The sequence below is a fragment of the Nomascus leucogenys genome, chromosome 19, assembly GCF_006542625.1.
Source record: "Nomascus leucogenys isolate Asia chromosome 19, Asia_NLE_v1, whole genome shotgun sequence".
In the NCBI taxonomy this organism is placed as follows: domain Eukaryota; kingdom Metazoa; phylum Chordata; class Mammalia; order Primates; family Hylobatidae; genus Nomascus; species Nomascus leucogenys.
Window position 1 is genome coordinate 71,388,359 of NC_044399.1, and position 16,103 is coordinate 71,404,461.

At 55.3% G+C, this 16,103-nt stretch overlaps 1 protein-coding gene across 3 annotated transcripts in view; it reads left to right on the plus strand.

Annotated features, from left to right (window-relative positions):
- Positions 1 to 16,103, plus strand: part of PITPNM3 (PITPNM family member 3) — a 105,687-nt gene that overhangs the window by 71,005 nt on the left and 18,579 nt on the right. Inside the window, exons 5-13 of one of the 3 annotated variants that reach the window (XM_030800411.1) lie at positions 1,789 to 1,865; positions 2,343 to 2,578; positions 7,347 to 7,536; positions 7,985 to 8,107; positions 8,870 to 9,054; positions 11,467 to 11,639; positions 13,221 to 13,391; positions 14,700 to 14,894; positions 15,646 to 15,794. In XM_030800411.1, the coding sequence (XP_030656271.1) occupies positions 1,789 to 1,865; positions 2,343 to 2,578; positions 7,347 to 7,536; positions 7,985 to 8,107; positions 8,870 to 9,054; positions 11,467 to 11,639; positions 13,221 to 13,391; positions 14,700 to 14,894; positions 15,646 to 15,794 (1,499 nt within the window). Of the gene's footprint in view, positions 1 to 1,788; positions 1,881 to 2,342; positions 2,579 to 7,346; positions 7,537 to 7,984; positions 8,108 to 8,869; positions 9,055 to 11,466; positions 11,640 to 13,220; positions 13,392 to 14,699; positions 14,895 to 15,645; positions 15,795 to 16,103 lie in introns of all 3 variants that reach the window. The other 2 variants (XM_030800410.1, XM_030800412.1) reach the window with 2 other exon arrangements.

The following is a 16,103-nucleotide window of genomic DNA, read 5'->3' on the forward strand; positions in this document are numbered from 1 at the left end:
GGATGCCTTTGAAGTCTCTCCACCCAGGAGTCCAATGTTATCACATTCAGGAGCATAGGTGTTAGATCAGGAGTTGACAGACATTTCTGGAAAGGGCCAGATAATAAATATTTTCAGCTTTGTGAGCTGTAAGGTGTCTGCTGCAACTGCTCTGCTGCTGTGGCACAAAAGCCGCCTGCCATAGACAATATGTAAATGAAGGATCCTGAATGTGTTCCAATAAAACTTTATTTACAAAAACAGGCAGTGGGGCAGATTTGGTCCATGGCTGTGGTTTACTGAATTCTGTGTTAGGGAAATGAGAGCTCAGGGAGGGCTGGGAGCCAAGAAGGACTCCTTGAAGGAGGAGGTGTTGAGCCCAGGCTGCTGAGAGGAGCAAGGAGAGATTTCTGGCAAAGGCCAGCTTTACCCTAAAGCTCATGGGCAATGCCAGTCATGTTTCAAATGCTGACCTTACCTCTCTGGGAGTCTACTTTCCCTGGAAAGTGGTCCCATAATTCAAGGCTCTATTATCTCTCTGGTAACTTCAAACAGATATATTCTTAAAGTATGTATCCAGCCATATTAGGGTTCTCCAGAGAAACCGACCGAAAGGATATATACACAGATGTATAAAAAGAGACGTATTGGCGAGGCGCGGTGGCTCACTCCTGTGATCCCAGCACTTTGGGAGGCCGAGCTGGGCGGATCACTTGAGGTCAGGAATTTGAGACCAGCCTGACCAACATGGAGAAACCCCATCTCTACTAAAAATACAAAATTAGCCAGGTGTGGTGGCACACGCCTGTAATCCCAGCTACTCGGGAGGCTGAGGCAGGAGAATCACTTGAACCTGGGAAGTGGAGGTTGCAGTGAGCCGAGATTGCACCATTGCACTCCAACCTGGGCAACAAGAGTGAAACTCCATCAAAAAAAAAAAGAAAGAAAAGAAAGAAAAACAGAGACTTATTATGAGGGACTGGCTCTCGTGATGATGGAGGCTGAGAGAGAGGTTCCCTGACCTGCTGTCTGGAAGTCGGGAGGCCCAGGAAAGCCTATGGTGTAGTTCCAGCCCAAGCCCAAAGGCCGGAGAACCAGGGGAGAAAATGGCACGATTCCCAGTTCAAGTCCTAAGGCCGGAGAAGCGGGAGTGCTGATGTGTGAGGCAGGAGATGGAAGTCTGAGCTTGAGAAGAGTGAATCCTCCCTCCCTGCACCACTTTGTTCTACTCAGACCCCCACGGACTGCACAGTGCCCACCCGCCTTGGTGAGGGCAGATCTCCTTCGTTCACTGCTTCAAATGCCAACCTCTTCCTGAAACACCTCACAGGTAGACCCAGAGACCATGTTTTACCGGCTCTCTGGGCACCTCTCAGCCCAGTCAAGAGTGGGTGCGCACAATTTGCCATCACACCAGCTCTTCTAGTTGTTCTCAGCGGGAGGCTTGGCTCAAATCGCCGTCCATAACTGGAAGTGGAAGTCCTCAGGTGGTACCCACCCTTGCTGCTGTCCTGGTGAAGAAAAGCGGGCTAGTTCCTTTCGAGGAAGCCCCTCCTTTCAGGAGCACCATCCGCGATGGCCTCACTCTGCCACCCTCCCTTTCCTTGTGAGGAGAAAGGGTTTCATGTTGTGTCGGTTTCAGAGGCAGGGCCTGGATGGGGTGACTCTCCCTAGCTCCAGACTCTAACTAACTTGAGCTCACCTATGATGTAAGCCAAGGCCTCACCTTTAGGGCCAGCTGGGCCCAGGGAGTGTCTGGTCACCGTGGGGAAGCCTGGAGATGCTGAGGTCTCCTCTTTCCCTCTGCAGGAGAACTGTACCGGGTTTCCTTGAGAAGACAGAGGTTCCCAGCCCAGGGAAGCATTGAGATCCACGAAGACAGCGAGGTGGGCTGGGCTTCGGTGGGTGTCCGGGTCCGCCTTGGAGGCCAGGATTTTAGGAAGAGCCCTCGGATAATAGGCGGCCCCGTTTTCTTCCAGCTCTTCATCTGACTTGCTGTGTGACCCCGGGTGGGTCCGTGTCCTTCTCTGGGCTTTGGGTTCCCATATGAACAGGAAGCGTCTCTTGGGACTCTTCCTGCCCTGACATCCCTCCTGGCAGCCCATGTCCTTCCCTCACTCGGAATGCACCAGAGGTTCTATCACACAGCGGGGTGTATTAGAGCTGAGACTGCTCCTCAGATTGCAGCTGAGACAGGCTGGACATAGTGCCTGCTTCTCTGGCCTCAGTCTCCCCGTGTGTGTGTGTGTGTGTGTGTGTGTGTGTGCATGTGTGCATGTGCACATGTGTGTGTGTGTCCCTATGTGCCTCCCCTGACCCCAGCCGCCTCTCTCTCTCTGTATCCCAACCGCCTTGGCTCTCAGGAAGGCTGCCCGCAGCGCTCCTGCAAGACGCATGTCCTCCTGCTGGTCCTGCACGGGGGAAACATCCTGGACACGGGTGCCGGGGACCCGTCCTGCAAGGCAGCTGACATCCACACCTTCAGCTCCGTGCTGGAGAAGGTCACACGCGCCCATTTCCCTGCTGCCCTGGGCCACATCCTCATCAAGTTCGTCCCCTGTCCTGCCATCTGCTCTGAGGCTTTCTCGCTCGTCTCTCAGTGAGTCCATTTCTGCTTGTTTGAACTGGTTGGGGTTGGTGGGGGGACTAAGTGGAGGGGCTCCTCCCACAACATGGACCCCATGGGCAGGTGGGTACCTGCAAGGACTCTCCGGGATGTCAGATCCTGACGAAACACAAGCATCCCTGGTGGAAGGTGTTGGGAAGAGTCCTCTGCCTGGGCCTGGGTGTGCTGGGGTCTCCGTGAAATCTTGAACCACTTCCTGTGTTCAACAAGCCTGATCTGTTTGGCCCAGATAAAGACACTGAGTGTTGGCCGGGCGCGGTTGCTCACGCCTGTAATCCCAGCACTTTCGGAGGCTGAGGTGGGTGGATCACGAGGTCAGGAGATTGAGACCATCCTGGCTAACATGGTGAAACCCCCTCTCTACTAAAAATACAAAAAATTAGCCGGGCGAGGTGGCAGGCGCCTGCAGTCCCAGCTTCTCGGGAAGGTGAGGCAGGAGAATGGCTGAACCCGGGAGGTGGAGCTTGCAGTAAGCTGAGATTGCGCCACTGCCCTCCAGCCTGGGGGACAAAGCAAGACTCTGTCTCAAAAAAAAAAAAGACACTGAGTGTTGAGAGTTTGAGCAGTTTCCCCCAGGGTCGCCCAGCCCATGGAGGCAGGAGTCAAACTCAGCCACACGATTGCAGCCAAGTAGGAATCTGAAAAACACGAACGGTGTTTTTCCTTTGCTCTCACACCATAACAGTCAACACAGAAGACTTCCGGGGCCACATGTGAGGGGCTGTTTCCGTACACACCAAGCAATCAGTTCTGCTGTGGACACCAGCTGGGTGCCCTCCAATTCAGTTCCGCCTCTGTCTACCTGGAGATAGCATCAGATCCCGTGGGGTGAGAGCTTGGTCCCGCAAGACTGCCCCAAACTTCTGACACTGATACCATGCCCCAGTTTGTTTTATCTGTGCTGCTGACAGCCCAGCTTCAAGTTGGGGTTCTCACAACCCTGTCACTGGGTTCAATTAGTTGCTAGATCGGCTCACAGAACTCAGGAAAATGCTGAATCACATTTACTGGTTATTGTAAAGGATACAGATGAAGAGATGCATAAGGCGAGGTATGGGGGAAGGGGCACAGAGCTTCCCTAGGTGTGCCGGCCACTAGGAACCTCCACACGTTCAGCTCTCTGGAAGCTCTCCTGTCCTTTTGGCCCTTTAATGGAAGTGTCGTTGGCTAGGCATGATTGACAACATAGATATGTGGCTGGACGGAAAGGGGCTGACGCTCAGACCGAGTCAGGAAACCCAACAGGGCCTGTCTGCGCAGATTCTTCTTGGCCTCTGCAGCATTCCTTCCTCCTGGGTATGGGGCAGGACTCCTGAAATGAGGGTCTCATGACCTAAATCAGACAAGGGAGATCAGAGAATTTCCTCACAGCCAGCTCAAGGAGGGCAGGAGAATGTCAGAGAGAGAGAGAGAGAGAGAGAGAGATTGATTCTGTTTTCCAAGGCTTAAGTGCCCCAACATTATAACAACGGCTATGGGAGCCAGGAACTGTGGACAAAACCTATCTATGTATTCTCTCTCTCTTTCTCTCTCTATCATTCTATTCTATTTATCTATTCATCCATCCATCCATCCATCCGTCCATCCATCCCCATCACTCTATGCATCCATTATCTATCTATCTATCTATCTATCTATCTATCTATCTATCTATCTATCATCTATCTATCTATCTATCTATCTGATCTATCTATCTACTTCATAATATCACAGTGCTCTGATGGAGGAGGAACAGGGCACTGTGGGCTCTCTGAGAAAGGCCAGAGAGGACTTCCTGGAGGAGTGACTTTTGGGTTTGTGTACCACGGCTAGGTGTGTGGGCTCTCAGGACGCCTGGATTTGAGTCCTGGCTGTGTGGTCGGGGGAAGGTGTTTAACCTCTCCTTGTTCCTAATCTATACAATGAAGGTAGCCATAGTAAATAACCTCTCAGGGTGGCTGTGAAGAGTCTGTGTGCTAATGTGTGTGAAGCACTCAACACAGTGTCCAGAATGTAGAAAGCACATAGGGATGCCAGCCTTGGGAATGCCAGCCTTGGGGATGCTAACCTTGGGGATGCCAGCCTTGGGGATGCCAGCTGTGGGGATCTAGCCATGGGGATACTAGCCTCAGGGATACTAGCTATGGGGATGCCAACCTTGGGGACACTAGCCATAGGGATGCCAGCCTTAGGGATCCAGCCATGGGGATGCCAGCCTTGGGGATACTAGCTGTGGGGATCCAGCCATGGGGATGCCAGCCTTGGAGATGCTAGCCATGGGGATGCTAGTCTCAGGGATACTAGCCATGCGGATGCCAGCCTTGGGGATGCTAACTGTGGGGATGCCAGCCTCGGGGATGCTAGCCATGACTCACATCATCTTCCTCCTGGCTGGAAGAGGGGCTCTCTCTGCAGGTGGAGAGTGGGCTGGGGAGGGAGACTTCCAACTCGCAGCAGGGAACCCAGCTGGTGGGGAGAAAGGAGGGAAGGATGTGTGCACAGAAGGGCTGGTTGAGCGCTGGGCAGCTTGCTCACTGCTGACGCTGGCACATCCTTGCCCACTGTGGGCCCTGGTAGGTGTGGGGGACAAACTGAGGGGACCTCCAGGGTATGGGGCCTCTGGGAGCTCCACCCACTGCTCCAGGCACTGAGGGCTGCAGTGCTCCCCTCCTGCCTCTCCTGTTGAACTAGCTAAAGGTAGGTGCCTGGGGCCGGGTGGATACCTGGATTCTCAGCAGTCATATGTGCAAAAAATGACCCAAACGCCTGCAGGGCCCAAATCCGATAGGCATTTGGCAGATCACTGGGGCTGGCAGCTGGAAGCTGGGAACTTTCAGTCAGGGGCAGGAGGGAGGCCTCTGCACCTCTGTTCTGCCTCTCCCCCTTACAGGACCCCGCCAGAGACTTGGGGCTGCTGCAGAGCCCAGCCCACAGGCAGGGCCCTCATACCCCGGGGCTCTGGAGCTGGGGAGGGTGGGAAGAGGTCCCCAGCAGGGTGCCAGGCGTGTGGGGCACACCGCACTCCGGATTCCCCAGGAGAATGGGAGCCAATGTTCTCAGCCAGATGTGGCTCTGAGGAGGGCTCAGTGCCGGGAGGGCCAAAGTCCCCTGCCCTGGAGCTTCCAGCCAGTCAGGAGAGAGCACGGGCAAGCACCTTCCCTTCCCTGGGCCTTCCTTTACCCCCTCGGGATTGGGGGAAAGTCAGAGACTCTGATTTATCTGCGTTCCTTGGACACCAACAGGAATTGCAGGCAGATCTCAATCAGAGTTGGAAGGAAGGAAGATTAGGTCCGTAATTCTGCAATCTGGCTAATTGCCCAACTCCCTGGTGTGATTCTTGTTAAACTGCGAGATATCCAGGCCTCCCCTCGGCAGTGGCTGATTCAGGAGGGAGGTTCCCCGGAATCTGCATCTTTGACACCTGCTCACCGCTGAGCTGGTGGCGCAGCATGTTCCCTTGTCACTCTGATAGTCCAGGACTTCACTGTGCTAGTTCATCATCCGTCTCAGTAACCCCTCTACCTGTCCCCAGGACATCTGACCTCCAGAGCTGGGTCACCCCTATCTCCAGGAAGACGGATGGCCCGGCCATTCATTCGCGGGGCCAGCGGGAGGGAGCTTAGTTCTCCCCCAGGCAGCTCCTTGCCAGGGCCATTCATCACCCCGTAATCACGGCTGGGAGGGAGCTCTTTCTCAGCTAATTGAAATCTCTCCGGCTGCAATCGAGGCCTGCTTCCTCTAATTTGTGTTCTTTGGAGATGAGGAATGGCTGACAGGGCCAGCCTTGTACACCACGAGGACTCTGCCACCTGCTGAGGGTGCTCGAGCCCTGTCACCTGCCCCAGATTCTGTCGAGTCCTAGTGGGATCTGCATTGGGTTCCATCAGCCTGAGCTTGGGCTAAGGGGGAAGGGCAGGCTCTGGGCAGGGGTGGAGAGTTCCCAGCCTCCCTCTAGGGTCCTTCCTGATCAGCCAGGTCCAACAGTGCATCTGGGTCGGAAGCCCCAGGGAACAGAAGCAGAGGTGGGGGTAGGTGACTCGGAGGCACTGGTCTCAGGTGAGTCTGAGCTGCCCAGAGAGGGGGGTATTTCCTAGTGGGAAGGTAGGGAGTTGAGGGTGCCAATGCAAAGTCTGGACAGTCTGCTGGCTGGACACTGCTGGGCAGGCTCTTAGCCCCCTCTAGGGTCACAGAACTTTCTGCAAAGCTGATGAAAGCTCTGATCTTCTCCCAGTGATGCAATGAACACAACATCATGTCTGCAGCCATGTGCCCAGCTCCAAGCTGTGGCCAACATGTGAACCCCAAGCCTGGCATGCCCTCTGTCCTCCTTTCTCAGCTTGTCCAAAGCCTTTCTTGAGGCCTAGTTCAAGCCCCACCTCCTCCAGGAAGTCTGCCGTGATGATATGTTCCCACCTGTTCCACACTAGCTGGCTCCTCAGCTGACTTCTTCCTCTGATTGGGGTGTCCTTTGGGGCCATGCAGAAGAGGGCAATAGAGACTGCAGTCACAGGGACCCCAGGGCCCACACCCACGGCCAGCACGGGAAGGACACACAGGGAGTCAGTGTAGGCTTGAATCCTCTTCCCCTCTCCTCCCCACGCTGCCTGTGCTCTGTGTCACCAGGCTCCTGCCTGGGTCTTCCTGAAGGGTCCCTGGAGCCCAATTCCTGGCCAGTATGTGCTCTCTTCTGCCTGATCCTCAGCCCCAAACCTGCCAACCTGCCCGATCCTGGCTGGGCTCACCTTGGGCCCCCTGTCTGCAGCCTGAACCCCTACAGCCACGATGAGGGCTGCCTCAGTAGCAGCCAGGACCACGTCCCTCTGGCCGCCCTTCCCCTGTTGGCCATCTCCTCCCCGCAGTACCAGGATGCTGTCGCCACCGTCATCGAGCGAGCCAACCAGGTCTACAGAGAGTTCCTGAAATCCTCTGATGGGATTGGCTTCAGTGGGCAGGTAGGACAGCCCGCCCTCTCCTCCTCTCTCCTCCCCTGTTCCGGCCCCGGCCTGGGAGAGAGGCTGGAATCTACTGAAAGGGCCAAGGCCAGGCTGTTCTCGAATCAGCCTCTGAGCTCGAGGCGGCTTTTGAGATCTCTGAGTTTGCCCTCATTTTACAGATAGAAAAACAGAGGCCGACAGTCTGAGTTCTGATTCTGAGCCCATGCTGCTCTCTAGCCCAACTCTGACCCCTGAGAGTAGCCTACTCCCCTTCCTTGGGCTGGCCTGGGCCAACGCCAACCCTGACCCCCCACAGTTTGCACACTGCTTCCCAGTCGGGCTCTCTCAACACCTCCCAAGGACGAGTTTCTCATTCTCCTGTGGGGAGGCAGCGCTGCTGTGGCCGGGTGTGGGGGTGAGGGGTCAGCAGTGGGCAGGCCTGCAGTTCCAGCTGCATCTCTTCCAGGTGTGTCTCATTGGGGACTGTGTGGGGGGCCTCCTGGCCTTCGATGCCATCTGCTACAGTGCGGGGCCCTCGGGGGACAGCCCTGCCAGCAGCAGCCGGAAGGGGAGCATCAGCAGCACCCAGGTACGGCTGGGGGCAGGGCTGCGGGAGGGGTATGCCCATAGGAGCAGGGCCTGCCCCTCGGGGAGAGAGTGCTGGTTCTTCACGTTGGCACCATGACATCCAGGTTACAAAGAAGTGTATCATAATCCGGCTGGGCACGGTGGCTCACGCCTGTAATCCCAGGACTTTGGGAGGCCGAGGTGGGCAGATCACTTGAGGTCAGGAGTTTGAGACTAGCCTGGCCAACATGGTGAAATCCCATCTCTACTAAAAATACAAAAATTAGCCGGGCATGGTGGTGTGTGCCTGTAATCCCAGCTACTTGGGAGGCTGAGGCACGAGAATCACTTGAACCCAGGAGGTGGAGTTTTCAGTGAGCCAAGATCGCACCACTGCACTCTAGCCTGGGTGGCAGAGGGAGACTCTGTTTCAGAAAAGAAAAAAAAAACAGAAAAAGAAGAAGTGCATCATAATTCTACAAGAGTAGCAGGGGATTATTATGACAGGTGTGGAAACTGAGGCCTGGAGAGCTGGATTTGGCCCCTTCGACAGCCGTCCAGCATCCCAGTGGGAATGTCAATCCCGGTGGATGCAGGAGAGAGCCTGTGCCCAAAATCCTACCATGATTGTGATGTGGCTTCCTGTGTCTTTTGGAGGAAGGGTAGCCCCTCCCTCACATCTTAGGATGAAGGGGTTGGTTTGTGCTTGGGGGGAGGAGACAAGGCCCCAGAGTCTCCCGTGACAGCAGTCTTTTTCTCTCCTGTCCCCTGTTCGGTCCCAAAGGACACCCCAGTTGCGGTGGCGGAGGATTGCAGCCTGGCCAGCAGCAAGCGTCTCAGCAAAAGCAATGTTGACATCCCCAGCGGGTTGGAGGATGAGGAGCCCAAGAGGCCGTTGCCGCGGAAACAGAGCGACTCCTCCACCTATGACTGCGAGGCCATCACCCAGCATCACGCCTTCCTCTCAAGGTAGCCCCTCCCTGTCCCCTGCTTGCTTTCTGTCAAAGCACCCAGAAGCAAGAAGACCTTGGCTCAGAGTCAGCTGGGAGGGCTGTGACCAGTCATATGTCCCAGGCCCTTCCATGGGGGCTCATAGATAAGCACTGAAATGCTGGGACCACGGCCACTCGTCGTCGGCCCTGTACTGAGACTCTGGAACCTGGTCCCTGTCCCTGCCCTGCTCTGACTTGCAGAGAGACTGGGAACAGTTGTCTTTTTCTGAGCCTCGGCTTTTCTTCTGCAAAAAGATAATGCTGCCCAGCCTACTTTGCTGCATGGTTTTAAGAACCTGGTGGAATAACTGCTGTAACTGTGTTTTGTGAGTCACCTGAGGTGTGTGTTGTTATCATTTCTCATAGGGAAGGAGAGGGCCAAGTAGGTCAGGAACTTTCTAGAGGTCACGCAGCCAGTGACGGAAGAGCTGGGATCATCATTCTGGTCTCCCTATCCCAAGTTCATGCTTTCTAATCCAACACACTTTTGTTTGTGGGCCAGCAGCCTCCTCTACAGAACCGTCTACCCTTTAACTTTCTAGAAGACACATGTTAATCAACATGGGTGAAACACATTATCTGCACATTAATTCAGCTTACACATTAATTGAACTTGGACTCAAATTGGAAGGAATGTCTCTTTGTTTTTCCTGTGCTCCTCAGCTCTCTTCTTCCTTTCTTTCTCCTTCCTCCTTACCCAAGTGATAGGTATCATGAGGTCATTACAACATTTGGAAAATAATCATCTCACCACCCAGAGGGAGCCAATAGTCTCACTGTTAACATTGAGACTGTTTCCTTCTACATGCTTTTAAGATCGTTTTACTTTAAAAAAAACCCTTTATATTGTGATCTTTTCCTGATATAATTAAAAATACTTGATAAATATTCTTAATGGCAATATAATATCGAATGAATGGATATCAGTTTACTTAATCCCTATAATTAGGCGTTTTGGCTGTTTCCAATTCCTTAGCAGTATAAATAGCCCTACAGTGAACATCTTTGTGCATGAAAATGAACGTGTATATTAGGGTGATTATATTTGGATTGATTCCTGGAGGAAGAATTACTAGGTCAAAGGCTCTGCACATTTAAATCTCTGAATGTTTAAAGCCCTGCTGACAGATGATCCTTTAGAAAAGCAGCTACCTTCTTGTGAGGCTTGCAAGGTGAAAAATCTCAACAGTCCTGGCTCATCCTTGAAAAATCCTTTAGGAGAGCCCCAAATGTGGAGAGCGATGAGAAGTTGGAGGCTTCCAGGAGCTGGTCTGACACAGCCAGCTTTCCCCTCTGGTGTAGGGACAGATGGTGGTTTCTTTGGCAATTAAGTAGTTGGCGTGTGTTTAGGGACCACGCTGTACATGAAATATGTATTGTTAAACATCAGAGTCATCGTCTCACTGTGAGATGCTCACACTGTGAGAGGCAGGAGGGAGTGCGGAGACTGAGGATTCAACTTTGCAGACTCGCTCACTCCCGAGGGTGGGGCACTCGTCCACATGATTTCAATGGCTCTTTCTAAAGTTTGTTCTCCTCTGACTCAAGTAGTTTAGTTGCTTTGCATTCAGTTAATCGATTCACTTTAAGCTGTAGCTAATGCTGGCTGGAAGGTCAGGGAGGTGCCCAGGTTTCCTTCTGATTCTCAGCGTCCTACTCTGGGTCTGTGGCTGAGCGTAACTTGGATTCTTCCTGGGACAACAGGCACCTGGGTTGGAAATGGTTGGAATTCTGCGTGTCTCACATTTTTCTCCTTAAGCTCTGCTTCATCTGTGGGCTGGGGCTGGGGGTGGGGAGACCAAGCTGTTTGCATCTGTGTCTGCGGGTTGCCTGGAACAGGAGTTACGATGAAAGCCCTGATCCCAGCAGAACAGAACTGACGTTAGCCAGCTGGGTGTTGGGCAGGCTGGGCTCGTCTGGTACACAGTGCAGGAATCCTCAGCGTGGCCATCACAAAGCCAGCATGACGAGGCAGGCCTGCCAGTGTGTAGGATGCTCAGGTGCCCCAGGTGCTCAGCCTGTTTTTGTAAGTGACATTTGATTGGATCCCAGCCATGCATATTTAATCACTGTCCATGGGTGCTTTTATGCTGCAATGGCAGAGTTAACTAGATGCAATGGAGACCGCATGGTCCATGAAGTCTGAAATGTTGACTCTCTGGCCCTTTGCAGAAAAAGTTTGTTGATTCCTTTTCTAGCCAAATATCAGCCAGGCCTTGGTGGCCAGTGCTGACTGTAGGTGGTGTGCAGCCGTGGACTCTCAGCCCCGTCCCACGGATGGAGGGTTGGGCATTTCACCTCAGAATTCAGGCTGTGCTGCTGAGTGAACACTCCCGCATTCTCGGTCCTTCCCTGACCTGCCCTGCCCTGCGTCCTCCTCCCTCCGCAGCATCCACTCCAGCGTGCTAAAGGATGAGTCTGAGACCTCGGCGGCCGGGGGGCCGCAGCTCCCTGAGGTCAGCCTGGGCCGCTTTGACTTCGACGTGTCCGACTTCTTCCTCTTCGGCTCGCCGCTGGGCCTGGTCCTGGCCATGCGGAGGACGGTGCTACCTGGGCTGGACGGTAGGGTTGGTGTGGGCTGGGGCCACCGTGTCAGGGCCTCAGAATGAAGACAGTGGAGTCAGGGACAGGGGCAGGGAGGGTCACAGAGTTGGGACAGGTGGAAAGAGAGGAGAGAGGGTGGGGTAGAGGAGGGAGAGAGGAGCAGCTTCTCTCCCGACACAGGGCGAAGGTGAGGCAGCTTCAGATGGATTTCACTCTCCATGTCAAGTGCCCCTGGCTGCTTTGTGGCCCCATTGTCCGGTGGTCATGCCCTATGGGGAAGAGAAGACAGAATATTCAACTTCTTGCCTCCCACCCTCTCCTTCTCCTGTACTGAGGCAGACACGGCTGCCAGGTTGGTCTCACCACCCACCCCCACATATCCTCAAGCCCACCTCAAGTGCCTTTGCTCATGCAATACCTGCAACCTTTTTTTTTTTTTTTTTTTTGAGATGGAGTCTCACTCTGTCGCCCAGGCTGGAGTGCAGTGGCGTGATCTCAGCTCACTGCAACCTCCGCCTCCCGGGTTAAAGCAATTTTCCTGCCTCAGTCTCCCAAGTAGCTGGAATTACAGGCACCCACCATGACGCCTGGCTAATTTTTGTATTTTTGGTAGAGATGGAGTTTCACCATGTTGGCCAGGCTGGTCTCGAACTCCTGACCTCAAGTGATCCACCCGCTTTGGCCTCCCAAATTGCTGGGATTACAGGCATGAGCCACTGTGCCCGGCTAATACCTGCAACCTCGAATGCCTTTTCCTGCTCCTCTAAAATGTACACACCAGGCAATTGGCACCAGCAGGCGTGAGGGGTGGGGAGGGTAGCTGTGACTCTAAGGACAGAAGTACAGACCGTCTGAGGCTGCAGGGCACCTTGGGTATCCACAGATCCATGCTTTTGGCCAAAGCTTACTGACAAGCTACAGTATGGAACAGATAAAGTGGGTGGCAGAATGGAGGCGAGGAGGCAGAACTCCATGGCTGCCCTCAGTGTCACTAATGAACCCTAGGGCTCCCTGGATGCTGGACGGTCCAGTCTCTCTGTTCTAGAAGGACAGGGAGGCCGGCCGATGAGGTGGAGGCCTCAGTGGAGACACCTGCTGGTCAGCGAGAGAAGTGTTCCACCAGCTCTGGCAAACCTGGAACTCTCTCTAGCAGCAGGCCTAGAAACTGAGTGTTTATAGCCTTGAGGCCTGCGGAAGGGGCAGCTGACCTGCCTGAAGGAAGCTGGGTTGGCTTCCTAGGTCAGGTGGTAACTGAGTGAAAACTGGAAGAATCTAAAAGAGTTGCCCCGTGGAAATGGTGGAGGGAGGGCCCACAATGAGAAGGGATGGTTTGCGCAAAGGCGCAGAGAAAGGAAAGCTGCAAGCCTGATTGGGGAAGGGCAGCTGTGCACCACGGCTGCAGTGCCGGGTGCCTGTCACTGCGCTCCTGGGTGGGGAGACAAACTGAACATAATGGCTTTGTTCCCGTGGGGAGCAGGGACCTCGGGGAGGCTCTTGAGAGGGGAGTAGGCTACTCCAGGCTGCACTCCAGGGAGCCTCCTAGGGCCCAGGGAGCAGGTACTAGAAAGGGGCTTCCCTCTGTCTTCCCACTCACCCCAGGCTTCCAGGTGCGTCCTGCCTGCAGCCAGGTCTACAGCTTCTTCCATTGCGCAGACCCCTCTGCCTCACGGCTTGAGCCACTGCTGGAGCCCAAGTTCCACCTGGTGCCACCTGTCAGTGTGCCTCGCTACCAGAGGTTCCCACTGGGCGATGGGCAGTCCCTCCTCCTCGGTAGGTTCTTGGGGGTGGGAGAGAGTGTGCTGAGCTGGAGGTGGGGCCCCAGCCCATTCAGCCCCTCCAAGCTCTCAGTGAGTAGGGTGACTCACCTGAGCAGGGGCTGTGAGAACAGAAGGTTAGCCGACTCCTCTGTCTTCAGAGTCGCCCACCTGTGCTAAGCACCTGCTCCATCTGAGGCATCTTGGGGTTCAGAGACCCAGGCTGTGTCCCCCAACAGGCTCCTGAACACACTCCTATGGCCAGGGCTGGTGTAACACTTGAGCTTTCAGACCTGATGGCGGGTCCAGGGATCTGTGCTCCAATCTAGTTATGAGTGCCCAGCCTGGACTCTGGAGGGGTAGGGCAGAGAGTGTGCCACCCTGGTGGGCTTCATGGAAGAGGTGGCCTTTGATTAGGGTCCAGACAGGGGAGATGCATTTGGACAGATGGAGAAGAGCTAGAGGATGAGGAATGAGATCTTCTAGGTGGGGAGAACAGCAGGAGCGAGGGCAGGTGTTTTGGCGAAGAGCCAGTGGCCTCCAGGGTCAAGTGGGGTGATCCAGGCATGGACCGAGTGTCATCGATGGGAGGCCTGTAATGGACAGTCAGCAGCTTGGAAATTGGAGCCTTGGCTCCACGCCCTACTTGAGGAAGTTTAGCCTAAGCCTGCTCAGAGGTTTGCGTCAGGGATCGGGGAGCTGTGCATGGGGCTGATTCAGGATTAAAAACCATCCCTTCCTCACCCCTAATTCAATGGAGCCTTTGTTTCCAAATCCCTGCCTGCCTGGGGCTTCAGTAGGTCGGCTGGGCTGGAAACCTCCCTCCTCCATGGATCCCTCTTTGGTCAGGGGACTCCCCTCCCTCCCCTGAGGCTATCCTAGCTCTCAGGCTGGAGTCCCCATTCCCTTCCAGAGGCAGCCTCAATCCTTTGTGGTGCAGGGGAGGAGTTGGCTAAGAGAGGATATGGCTATGACTCATTCCTGGGACCTCAGCTGGTGCTTTTGGGGCAGTGTCCCAGAGACTCCCTCTGCAGCTTTATTGGGGGTAGGGGTGATGGCTGGGACTCTAGCTTGTGTCTGCATAACTCACAGCTGCAAGGAGGTAAATGCGGCAATGTGCAGTGGCAACGGGGTCTGTTCAGGCCCAGGGGGCTGGTGGGGTGGGCACAGTGAGAGGGGCAGGTGCCTGCTGGGCTGGCAAGTGAGCAGAGCCAGGGTTGGCTCCCCCAAGTGCCCAGCCTCCCTCCCAGCATGGGGCTGGCACTGAGTGGGCAGCTCTGCTGGAGACACATGACTCAGCCTGACCTTGAAATTCTCCCTCCAGCCGATGCCCTACACACCCACAGCCCCCTCTTCCTGGAGGGCAGCTCCCGGGACAGCCCGCCCCTTCTGGACGCCCCTGCCTCACCCCCTCAGTCCTCGAGGTTCCAGCGCCCAGGACGGAGGATGAGCGAGGGGAGCTCCCACAGCGAAAGCTCGGAGTCCTCGGACAGCATGGCACCCGTGGGTGCCTCCCGCAGTGAGTGAGGTCCTTTTGGGGCCCTGCCTGGATTCAGGGGAGGGGAACCTTCCTCTGGGTGGTTGCTGGGTCACTGCTAGAGCTGCTGAGGGCAGGCCCTGGGGTAGGGAGAGGGTGAAAGAAGTCCTGGGGGCTGTTTCTGCCTTTAGAGAGCTGGGCGTCTGCTGGTGGAGACCTGGCATCGGTCCAAATCCTCACTCTGGCCCCAAACTGAGCTCTGACCTTGGAGGAACCTTGACCTCTGACCCTGGACAGAGCCCTGAACTCTGACCCTGCCTCAAATCAGAGCTCTGACCTTGAAGAGAGGAGTGACCCCTGATCCCTGACAGGGTCTGAGCTTTGACCTCAAACAGAGCCGTGACCTCTGACCCCAGGCAGTGCTCTGACCTCTGACCATTAAGGAAGCCCTGAACATTCCAGACATAGACTCAGCCCCAACTTCAGGCAGAGCCCACTGGGAACTGCCACTGAGCGGCAGCCCTGGGTGAGACTGTGGACGTCTCTGTGGATCTGGCCCTCCTTCCTGGGCACGGGCTTGGTACGCACATCTTAGGGGAGGGCTGGTGGGTTTTGAGAAGGAAGGAGGAAGAGCAGTGCATTCCCCAGGACTCCTCCAGGCCAGGGTGCTCCAGCCCAAACCTGTGCCCCACGTGGGGCATCCACCATCAGTCTGTGCAATGGGAGACCCCGCTGCCCCTCGGGTGACACCCCGGGCCGGCCACGCATCCTCACCTTCCTCTCCAACCCACAGTCACAGCCAAGTGGTGGGGAACCAAGAGGATCGACTATGCCCTGTACTGCCCTGATGTCCTCACGGCCTTTCCCACTGTGGCCCTGCCCCACCTCTTCCACGCCAGCTACTGGGAGTCCACGGACGTGGTGGCCTTCATCCTGAGACAGGTACCGCTGCCACAGTCGCGGGCCTGCCCGCAGCCACCCCGAGGGGGTACCGCCCTTCTCCAGCTGGAGAGGAGGCTGTTCTTGCAGATGCTGTTCAGCTTTTGGTCTTGATCCTAAGAGCATGGGGAAGGCATTGGGGCACCTACGTGAGTGGGGAGTGACATGACCAGAGAACGGGCTTCATAAAGACGTTGGCTCCTGGGTGGCTGACAGTATGGTACATTCTAGAAAATTAAGTATCAACTACGTAGGAGAGTGTCCCAGTGTTTCAACTTGGAGACTAGAGTATTCAGTTCCCACTCCCCACTG